We start from the raw sequence: 12,161 nt of genomic DNA on the forward strand, positions 1-12,161 counted from the left end.
TGAAACTTACTCTTCTTTCACAAATGGATGTAGACACTTAAATAGACAGCACACATTTTTAAAAGGCTAAATTTCAAGTTCATATTTTCCTATGTGACACTGTTGACCTAATCTTTTAAGCTATGTAATTAATTGTCTTAGCAGATTGTTCTTAAAATGACTAGGAAGCTGATGGCAGTGACACTTGACATGCTACACTAAGGTCATATTAGCATCTTCTACTAGTTTTCTGCCATTTAAATGAGTGTTCTGCTAGCTTTTTTTTTTTGGTGTTCAGAGTAAATATGTCTATCTGAAAGAATAAATAAATGTAAAATGTGGATATGCATATTTTTATGTAAACATACTTTGTATTTTTGCCAGAAAACTATTAAAACTAAGTAAAGTTTCATCAGCAAGTATGAGGACTGCTCAATTAAATCCATCATACTGCTCAGAATACTTCTGTGGCATGGATTTTAGTAGTATTTCTAGTGTGCCATTTGTACTTCATGTACATGTCTAAATCATTTGTTATCAAAAGTACTCAAGTCCACGTTGATTTTTCTGGAGGTTATTAGGCTGAATTTTTTCTTCCAGTTACCTGATGCTGTGCTAGTGGAGGAGTCTTGAACTGGCTTTTTGTGCTAGTGGAGGAGTCTTGAACTGGCTTTATCTGCTCTAGGTGACTTCTGAAACAGTTGAGTCTGTCCTTTGCTGCTTGGTGAGAACTTCTTGTACTTCAAAATGGGAAGCAAAACTCTCAGGGAAGCTAAATAGCTGTGATTCTGCAGTCTTGTTGAACCAGGTGCTGCATAAGTGACAAAGCTCTGTAGGGTCTCTGACAATCCAGTAGAAAGCAGAAGGAGAAAGTGAAGATCTGTGCTTTTTCTTAGTGTAATGTAGACGTCAGGGCCAGTGTCTCTATATGTTATACTGGGAGTTTTTTGTTCCATCATTTGGTAATTTTAAAGCCTTCTATCCAGTATACAGCTGAGAAGCAAAATTCAAGATAGTCTTAGCCTGTATAGGTTGTCTGATCCTAACCCAGGTGTCTTTTGAAACCATTGGCTACCACCAGAGTAAATGCAATAGAAGTTCTAACAAATGTTTTTAAATTGGTGGAAATGAGTGGCCGAACCATAGGTATCTGCCCTTCAGTGTGGTGGATTAATTCAGGTAGATGTGACCAAGTTGTTTTTGTTCATGTCACTTGATGCTAGCTGAGAGACATAACAGATTCACCTCCTGCTCAATAGGATCATTTATGAATAGTGGTAGGGAATTAGGGTAGCTGTGCTGGAGAGGCAGAGAGGGAGTTTGAGCCGCAGGACATACTGTTGTAGAAACGACATTTGATCAGTTTGGTCTGCCACAAATATTGTTTCTGCATCATCTGTGCAACAGTAGTAATTTTTGTGGGTATTTATGCTTCTGTTTTGGGTATTTCTAGGACTGCTTCACTCAAATTCAGGTGGAATGTCTCTGAAAGTCTACAGCAGTCTTGGCCACTTGCTCATCTGGTGCCTCTGTGCAGGAGGAAAGAGACCTTCAGGTGTTGCTGTAGATCTGCCTGTTCTGCAGGGGTAGCTGTCATGATTCCTGTGACATTGCTGCTCTGTGGTTCATGCTGGGATAGCAGTGCCAAGTCATGTGTCAAGGAATTTGTCATAAAAGTTCTTGAAATAAAACTTAGAGCTATTTTGTTCAGAGCCCTTCAGCTAGAGTTCATGTTTTAATAATGGTTCTGAGGAACAGGCTGGAATTGCAGAATACTGAGGTTCTGGGGGCCCAGGTCAGGGAGAGGAAGGGATATCCCCAGGCTTGTCTGTTTTTAATCTGGGTCTTGCCCCATATCGTTTCAAGCATAACAAGGTGGAGCTCTGGGAGACAGTGTAAAGTAGATCATCTGAGTCAGGATGAAGATTTTTTTCAGAACTGATGGTTGGGTTTGTCTGTCGCATGTCTTGAGGGCTCATGGGGTTTTGGGGTTTTATTTATTCACTTTATTTGTAAATTGTTTGTGCTGGTACCACAAATTGCTGCCTTTGACTGGAATAAAGTATGTTTGCAGGCTGAAGTCAGCAGTTAGGTTAGGTTTCACTTTTGGTCCTCTTGTCCCCCACTAGATTTGTAAGTGAGCAAGAATTGGAGTAGAACTAGCAACAGGAAAAACTTACTTTCATAAAGAATACTAATAGAGCATTAAAATGTGGCTTATGCCTTGTCTGTTTTTCCTAGCAGAGCAGCTTTTGTGTACTATTTTGCCATAAAGTATGAAGGGATACTGAACCTTCTGGAATTTAGATAGGTCAGCTAACTCAAAGTATTCTCCAGCCACTTAGAACATACACAGAATTTCACATCCTAGTATCGGATGGGAAATCCTTACTTGGTATGTTGATGAAGTTTTGACAATTAAAATCCGTGTATTATGTTGTGAATAGGAAGTGTGTTTGAAGAGGTTTCAGATGCTCAGTTTATCTGTTATCCCAGCCAGAAGGGCACAAAGGGGAAGATGTGACTGGAAAGCAGGCTGGAATATTAAAGGTTACTTCAGCATTGGCAGCGGGTGTCATCAGTATGTGTGCAGCTATTTTGCTGCCAGCCTGTTTTATTTTCATTTATTTTGGGATGTGCAGTAAGTCTTTGACTTGTAACTACTATGACAGTTATTTGCCTTAGCTGCCAGTGGTGCTTAATTAACGTTGCAATCATTTGAAGAAATCAATTCAGAGATTGTATCTTCTGTGCCGTTGTGTGCTGGTAGCGGGAGTGTTCCCGCTGCCGATGGAGTACCGGTGCTCTGTGCCTTGTCCAGTAGAGGTCACTGTTTGAGTACATTTAGCATTTTTTTTCCCGGGAAGCCGCTTGTGTTCCTGGTAGCTGGCAGCTGTTCATCCCGCCTGCTAGCTGATGGTGCACAGCAACTTCGTTTTGCTGTTCTCCTCAGTCTCCTTAACCTCAGGTGGTCCTGTGCTCACTGGCTTCACATATTCTTGTGCTGTCTGTGAATGATCTCAGAATTTTCCTGCTATTCATAGCTCACTCCTGATGGTTTCAGTATCCTTTTGTTCTTGTGCTCTGATTCCTTATCCAGTACTATCAAATGATTAAATAATGAGAGATCAGGAACAACTATTTTTTACTCAAAAATCTTCTGTGTTACCTGATGTCATGTTCTTTGTCCTCCTCTACCATTCCTCTGATCTGCTGTCCTGTACTGTTCTGTGATCTTTCCACTACTTCTCCCTTGATTCTCGTGTAATCCTTTACTCATCTTTGGTCCCTTCCTTTTTGTGGGGTGATCCATTAGTTTTTTGCTGCTGGTTCCTATTTCCAGACCTGAATTTTGTTTGAGTTCACTTTGTGCTCATGTCAGAATGGCTGTGTCTCATTGATCTTTGTTCTTTTGACAGCCATGTGGTCACCCTTTATCATCACTGTACATTTTGACTTCTTTCAGCAGAGCAGTTCAAAACTTTTTTTTTCTTGCTCACATGACTTACTGCCTCTTTGCTCTGCCATCTCCTAAATTGTTTTTCTCTCTGTGTGTGACCAGCACAGAAGCTTGTCTTTTTGTTGCTGTTAACCCTCTTGACTGTGTCCTTGATAATTTTTTTTTTATCATGCTGCTAAAATCTCTCGGTTTAATTTTTATATTAGGATGTCTCCTTTCTGAGTCACCTTTCTGGCTGTAGTCTATACCTGGATGTATTGGAGGTAGTCCAGAGACAGCAACACTGCATCTGACTGTCCTGAATTCCTTCCCAGTTTAGCTGCTTTGTCTTCTCCAGTCTGCTGAAATGTGTGATGGTGTCTCCCACTGGTATTGTCTGACACTTTGCATCTTGCCTGATCAGGTTATTTATATAACAAATTTGCTGACTTCTGGAAGGAACCAGATGACCGTGTACTCTTTACTCTTTGTTGCTTCTTATATTCTCCTCTCCTATGCTTCTGCCTCTGCTTCCTTTTGGTAAGTCATTCCATGCTGTTGTCCTGACACAATACACCAATGGGGCAGGTAATGTCTGCAAGGTGAGACCAGGGCTGTGTCCAAAGCACAGGACTTGTGCCTGACAGTGTCTATCAGCTGTGTGTGGGAGAGATGCTTTAAGCTAACTGTAAGCCTTTCATTCCTTTGGTCTGTTTTGATTTGGCCTTACTTCCTATTTCTGATGCAGGGATCTCTAATGGGAAATATCTTACTGAATGCAGTACACAGGAGGATGTGAAAAGGAGGAAGAAGGAGATCCCTATACATATGCCTTACTAAATTTGTGACATCTGGGTTCTACTCAAATGTGTTGATTAAATACCTTGTTAGCTTTTTCTTTTCTTCCTAAAAAAACCCCGAACCTTTGGTTCTGAGAAAATACAGATGGTAGAGCATTTTAATTTTAAATGTATATAATATCAACTTTGCTTCTTAGAAACTTCGAAGAAATGAAACAGAATAATGTGTGACAGAGTTTTGTGCTGTAATGGTATAAGGATACATGCAGAAAGTGCCCAATTTATGCACAAATTAAATTGTCAAAGTTTGTGCTGAATGGCACCAAAGTCAGTTTTGCACCGTAAGTAAAGCAACACTAGACACAAATCACTTGTCTTGAACATAATTCTTCAGATACTTTTGTTGTTCTCTTACTAAAGGACACCTGCAAACATATTAACTCTTTTTTTTAAAATTCTCAATGTTTTCTGACATGTTACTACAAATTACCTGTGTCTTTATTTAAGCCCAGTGCCTTAAAATAGCTCTAATTTTTTTGTGGAAGCCCCATATCATTCTCCATGTTTATATTCAGGTTGTAATGGGAACTTACTGTAAATCCTCTTGCCACATACAGACTATTTTGCAGTTGACATTTTCAAAGGAAGTGAACATTGCAAAAGTGAACTCACCTCAGTAAAGACATTAATTTTGTATTACAGAATTTACTGTCTAACAAGCCAAGTAGAATTTTTTGGCTTCTAGTATGGAAGGAGTGAGACAAGAAGGTAGATTTGGTGTTGATTGAGGGGAAACTGGATTTAGTTTTGTGTACTTGGTTTTGTACTCCTATTTTTTATGTATTCTTTTTGTTCTTTTAGTAGTCAGGTGCATTGAAGTGGATAACACAGCATTTCCCTTCAGACTGCTCACTCTCTGGCCTTTTAATCTTTTCCATTCCTGTGGCATAACCTTTAGGCTGAAATAGTTCCCTGTTCTTGATGTGATGATGGCCAATGTGGTAACTGGTTGCCACCAGTAATATCTCCTGTAGCTGGAAATGGAATGTACAGTCAGCTGAAGCCTGAGGTAAGCTAACAGAGAGGCACAGCAAGGACTCTGTGCCATACAGACCTAAGGAGGTGGCTTTAAGTGCTGGGTATCGGGATCTCAGACTAGGAGGGAGCTTAATTCATTCCCAGTTCTGAGAACTGGAGCAAGAAACACATGTGCTGACTCTGCTTTTGAGCAGTGAGCTTTTTTACTGCAGCCTCTTCTGTGAGTGTGTTTAGAGGACAGGCTGGTGTCCCCACTGTGTCAGCACAGCAGTGTGCAGTGCTGAATAGGGGAGAGACTCAGTTGATCCAAGCTGCAGTGAGAAATAGTCCTATGTGTGTTTCTAAAAACATTTCAGTGCTGTAAAAAGATTAAACTCCAAATACTGGCTAACAAGGCAAACTGAAATAATGAAAAGTTTTTTAGGCACACTGAAAGCATAATTTGGTAAGTAAGTAAGTACTGCTAGGCACACAGGTAGATGGACACTTCTGAGTAAGAGGCTGAAGTGATCTTCACCTTTGAGGGTAATCTGTAGAAATTGCCCAAGGCATTGTGTGCAGGACATCTTCGGTTAGTCCCTTTTGTAAATTGCAGAAAACATGTTGAATAGACTGAAGTAAAGAGAATATTGAAGAAGGGAAAGGTGAACTCACTGAACGAACTTCGGACGGGTTGATTTGTCTAAAGCCAGCTGCTACACAGTAGTGTGAAACTCTGAAAAGATCATGCTTAAACAGTTCAAACACCTGAAAGAGACTCACTGGCATTTAGTGATACTGTTTGCATTTGGTGGAAGCCTAATATTAAATCTCAATACTATCAACTAAAGTTCTTTTGTCCTGCAGAAGTTATTTCTCTTAACCATCTGTTATTGAAATATCAACACACAGAGATAATCTGACCTGTACTAAGGATACATTGCCTGTGTTTTTCTACTTTTTGCATGGTGTACCTCATGGGTTTTTTTTTTTTCTCCTGACTTAAGACAGCAAGTGTCTTGGCTGAACTGTGCACTTCTCACAAAGCAATTATTGAAGATGAAGATGCTGTGGTTGACCACAGTAATTTGAAAAGTTTGGCTAATACTTTGTTCTCTTGAAAATTTCTTTGCAGAAATGAAGTGTGTGTTTATATCCACATTTTTATATATATCCTTATTCACACCATTCCTTAATGTGTTAAAATGCTAAAAAGCATCAGAGTTTTGTGAGCTATTTTGGTGTGGTTTCAGTTCTTTGCAGTTAGGTGATGTATTTTCAACATAGTAATCCCTTCCTAACCTCAGCCCCTGGCTTCTAGTATTCCTCTCCAAACTCTGACATCTTAAGCTCTCCTCTCAGAGAAGAACAGATCTGTCCTTTCTCTTCACTAGATGTCACTTGATTCCCAGTGTTGTCTCTGTCTTTCTTGTGCTGACTGCTCTTCTCCTTCAGCTCTGGCTTCTAAATGAATACTGTTTATTGACAAATTGAGCTATAGTATAATTTAAACATGTTCATAAGAACAGTTTAATATCTGAGGTTCTTCTGTGGATAATTGAAATAAAAAATCCCTGCTGGTTTCTGGAAAGAGATGAAGATTAAGGAGACAAGTTTGTTTTTAATGTTTTCAGTGTGAGGAAGATTAATATCAGTCTTTGGAAGACTGAAGGGAGGGCAAAAGGGGAAACTTGAACTACATAGTGTGTAAATTAAGTACTGTATGCTTCAGTTGGGATCAGGATTCTCTCCAGTTAGCTGCCAAATATGATATCAGCTTGCCTATGAATATTTAAAATAAAAACTGTGGTGTTCTCCCTCTGCTAATTCCTCTTTCATTTTGGTGAAGCTGATTGCTTCTCTTTCTGTATAACAGAACCCTTGTCAAATTAATCTAAACATGACTCTAGCTCTGTGAGCACAGTTATATTGGATGCACAGAATGCATTATATATTTAGTATTCTAAATTCTTCCTCCCCCATGAAATGTGAGTAACATTTCATGTCTTTATGACCTTTACACTAAGGGATCCTTACTCATGAAAGCTTCCTGTTGATGCTAACTGGATTAGCAAGTCCACAGAACTGGGTTTATTATATTGTAGAGCCCTCAGGTTTTACTTCAGTCTTAAAAAGTGGGTTCTTGCTCTTGGCAAGAAATCCCTGCTTGGGATCCGCAATGGACTGATTGGACTCTGAAAGGTCTGTACTGAGTTCTCTTAACCCTGTATGACTCTTGACCAGTTTTCCAGGGGAACAGTTTAATGAGAAACTGGCATAGTTGCATAAATCTTCTGTCAGGTACTGCTATTTTAATAGCTCTTTTGGATAAATATTCCCTTAGAACCTGTAAAGATTTGGAATACTACTGAACATCATGTTCCTAGGTACTACAAAATTACTTCATTAAGTAAAGAAACATTCTGAAAAAGCTAGGGATTCTGCAGCTAATCACATTCTAAGAATGTGATTGCCAAAGGAATTAATCTTAAAGAAATTAACATTGTTATTTCTCATGATGTCTGATTCAAAAAACATTGACTTCAGTTGGAGGTTTTGCCTCCAAAACTTTAGCCTTTGGATGATATTTATTGAGCAGATTGCAGTCCTATTCATGCACAATTTTATGCATAATCAGGTATTACAGATAGCATTTTCCAAGCAGCACTGGGATAATGTTTATTTTGAAAATTCAGTGTTAAGGGTTAAATGAACTGAAATGTTTATTGCAGGTTACGTACTGTGTGTTCTTCTCATGGAGACTTATATTTTTACTAAATAATTTCACTTATTCAGTTGGGTAGTTTATTGACCCTTCTAGTTTTTTTCATGTGAAGTTCCTTATCTAAAATCTTCTTCATTTTAGTTTTGAACTGTAAAGGAAATTTCGATACAGATCTTTTGTACCATGAGTGTCTTCAGAAATGTTTAATTTAGTGTTTTTACTAAACAAACAAAAAAAAGCAGATTTCATCTAGATTTCATCTTTTAGGTAAAAGGAAGTGGAGACTTAAGTTTGCAAACACCTGAGTTTGTTTACTTTCAAAGTTGTGAGGATTGCTCTTGTTTCCCAGGGCTTCCCAGATGTTTAAGAGAAATAATCTTGATGACGATTTTCAGAAATAATGATTTTTTGAAGCCTGTGCATTTTCAGACTGTGTGAAGGGCCCTGCCACCACAGGAGTAATTGTATTGAGATCTGTGTGAATGGTGAAGGAGTTACTGAGTGGAACTAGAGGGAAACTAATGTACTTAGTTTTCTTCTTTTCTGTTTCCTGTGCTCTTCATCCTTTGTCAGAGTTTGGGTGTAGAAAAGGAGCTGGATTTGCATGTCAGTTCTAGGTAGTGGTGTGAGAACCTCTTGACTTCCTGCTTTATGGGAATGAGTTGCATCTGAGCCATGTGATTCCAGGCTGCTGTCACTGATCTGGATGTTTTTAGTGAGTTTCTCTGCAGGATCCAGATGTCCTGGATGAAAGGTCCTTCTAACCCAGTGCCTACTCTCCAACTGAGGGCAGCATCAGACCTCTAGTAAAGATCATGTCTGGTATTGGCTTCTGGTTCTCAATGCTGAAAGAGAGTTAAGGCTCAGATCCAGGATACTCTAAGTGTGGAGTTACATTGTCATTGAATAGTGGCATTTAATCCTTCTTACCTGTATTTTGGAAATAGTTTTGTTAACTTTTAAACAGCTGCTGGTTGTATAGGAATAAAATGTAATAATTTGCCTCAAGTAAACTTGATGAGAACTCGATGTTTTAGTGCCTAAAGAATTGCCACTAACTTCAGGGCAGAAAGAGCATAAATGCTTTGAAGTATAACAAGTTGTCAATCCTTATTTCCAGCAACATGAACAAAGTCCTCTGAATCCTTGTGGGCAGCCTATAGACCCCATCTTTCACTGCCAACCAACCCTTGAAATCAAGGTGAAGTCTACAGCTGTCATAGTGAATCACTGTATGCAATTTCCAGTATTGAACAAGGGGAAGCTGTTCCTGGTCTTGTGAAGTGAAACTTCAGATGAATGGGGCTTCATGATGTGACTGAAGCTTCGCAGGAGAACGCAAAGGCACTGGGCTGCCAAATTTTCCTAGTGTTTGCTGAGGAGGAGTTGTTAATGACACTGGGCAGCAGATGGTCTCAGGAGAGTTGTTAAGACACTGCAGATCGTACTGTAAACATGTGGGTGAATAGAACCAGGATGCTGACAGTTCACTCTCACAGCTCATCGTGAGAACGAGACTCGAGTGGAATTCAGCATTGCCAGAACATGAATGTCTCGGGATTTGGCAGTCAGCAGGCTGCCAAATGTATCTGGGAAGAGTTTTGTAACATAGTAGTGGAATGGTAGTCGGGTCATGTGAAGTTCAAAACAGAGAGCATGCTATGCCTAGTCAGCCTTGCTTCGCCACCAGTGGTCTTTAGGTCTGAAGGTACTGATCCTGTGCAGTTTAGCTACAAAATCAGTACAGGAGTTAAATTCAGTCTTCTGATTTCTGTTGAATACAAGAGAGCATTTATTTATATTAAAAATGAATTTGAATTGTTGAACCAGAAAATAAACTGGAATTAAATTACAGGGAAAAGTCCTCTCTTCCCTACCACAAGCCTGGTGTTGACCTACTCTTCTGTTCTTCCTTCTCACAAAATACCTCCAGGCATTCCATCCAAACCAAAAAGTACAGTTGTGGATTGGGGCTTTTCATTTTGATTTAACAGGGTAAGACACAAAAGCATTTCATTTTAATCCTTTGCTAAATATTTAGCCTTTTTCTCATCTCAGCCTGCTTACCAATGCAGCTTTTAGTATATCTTGAAGAAAACAATGATATAAAGTATCCTAAGTGTCATTCACAACATGAAATACAGTATGTGGGGGATTAAACAGATATATCAGGAGACAGTGTTATATCTGTATTGGTCTTTCTATTATTAAAGCTTTGACTAAACTAAAACCTGTATTTTCTAGTACTTCTGATTATTAGTCTTCATAAATGTGATATCTGAGAAGATCAGAAGCATGATTTGCCTGTCTGTTGCATCTCATCAAAGTCAAATTATGAAGTCTAATTTCTGAAAGGAAAATATTTTAATACTGGTAATTACTTTTCTGGTGAAATATTGAGGCTGGAAACAGCTGAATGATGCCAATTAAAATCCTCAGTTAACTTCTGTTAGGGAATAATTTAGAATAACAGTAGTAGTGAAATACCCTTTAGTTTGTGAAGGCACATAATTCTTGCTATCATTGAATGACAGATAAGTAAGGACCAGTTGGAAAATACCTCTAAGGGAGGTCTTCTAAATGTTCAGATTTGCCTTAATGACTTTATATAAAGTCTGCTAAAAACCTCCTGCAATGAATATGGCCCTCAACAGTAATATTTATGTCGTGTAATTAGAGTCTTTGTTAGGGATCCCATTATTGTTCACATTGTAATTAGACTTATAATCTAGTAAATGTGACATACTGCAATGTTCCGCTTTGTAAACATTATTGACTCCATTTTAAGACTGAGATTGCCTCATACCAACAAATAAAAAAAAAATCATGGCCTCATAAAAACCTTCTAATTATTTAGATGAGCAGTTTGTGGATTCCTGATGCAAAGTTGAGACTGAACCAAGGTGAATACTGAGCACAGGTGCAAGCTTCAGTTCAGGTGACTTGCCAACCTCCTTTACACCTCAGCTGGCTGCTTAAATCTCACTCAGTTTAAGGGGAGAGGAGATGCAAATCTGAATAGCTTTTTAACCTCATTAGCACAGTCGTTCATATCATGTTTCTGCCTTATAGTTCATGTTTCTAGGTAGTAACAACCAGCTATTGATCTGTTGGTAATCCACTGTAGCCATGTGTGTGTATTGATCAGTTAGTTCATCACCCATGGGGGGTAACTGAAAATGGGCTTGGCTAAGCATTTCTTTTAGGGCTGAATTTAATTTTTTTTTTTTTGTAAATTTTGTTGTCTCTGAAATGACCAAGAATTTGGATACTAAATTTTTTAAGCAGTAAGCAGATTGGGCCATAGCTAAAAATGAATGATTATTTTATGTTTGTTGTTAAGGACCTTTAGTACAACTGCTGTGTTGGTGTAACTGCTTGTATCATTAATGTTTTCTCCACTCAAATAATGTCATGATCCAAGTCTCTCAGGCTCTGCTCTTCTGAGACCTCTGTGTGCTACATGACGAGAGGACAGCCTGCTTCTCTTAGTCTGTAAGAGCACTTGTCTCTTCTCTCTCTCTCTCTCTGCAGTGGTCTTTGTTAGTCAAAATATCTTACGGTTCTGGTAGTAATTTTTGAAGAGTACAAAATGAGTGCTCTCAGCAATGAGAACAGGTTCCAGATAGGAAGCTTTTTGGATATAAACTTTGCTTTTATTGGAATAATGGGATGCTTTCTGTGCTGCAGCCGCTGTACAAACAGTGTAAACACCAAGTGCTGGTAAAGCATCTGTAGTGTGGGTAGCTTGCCCTAATTGCAGTCTCTCACTGTGAAAACTTTCCACAGCTGTGCCAGCAAACATCGCAGACCTGAGAAACATAGAAGTGCTCAACTTTTTCAACAACCAGATTGAGGAGCTGCCTACACAGATAAGCAGCCTTCAGAAGCTCAAACACCTGAACCTTGGGTGCGTATCTTAATGCAGAACTTTGCTGTAATAGAGGTGCTATCAAATGTCATCACAACTGAACCTGTACCTTCTTATTTTTTGGTAGTAAAGTTTGTTATTGAAAGTGGGTTTGAGGCTAACCTGGGAATTACAACTTCAGAGTGTTCAGTTAATGTCCTGGATAAACAGAAGCATAAATGATCAAGCACTTGTTCTGGTATACTCATAATCATTTAAGGCAACTCATATTCATCAAATGCTGTAGTTAAACTGAACAATTACTGACATTTACTTCCGTAGCAACTGCCT

General features: G+C 38.9%; 1 protein-coding gene across 1 annotated transcript in view; it reads left to right on the forward strand.

Annotated features, from left to right (window-relative positions):
- RSU1 (Ras suppressor protein 1) overlaps window positions 1–12,161 on the forward strand; it is a 101,007-nt gene that overhangs the window by 10,053 nt on the left and 78,793 nt on the right. The window contains exon 4 of the mRNA XM_059842524.1: window positions 11,750–11,870. Within this exon, the coding sequence (XP_059698507.1) occupies window positions 11,750–11,870 (121 nt within the window). The remainder of the gene's footprint in view (window positions 1–11,749; window positions 11,871–12,161) is intronic.

This window comes from Haemorhous mexicanus, chromosome 1, assembly GCF_027477595.1.
Source record: "Haemorhous mexicanus isolate bHaeMex1 chromosome 1, bHaeMex1.pri, whole genome shotgun sequence".
Lineage (NCBI taxonomy): Eukaryota > Metazoa > Chordata > Aves > Passeriformes > Fringillidae > Haemorhous > Haemorhous mexicanus.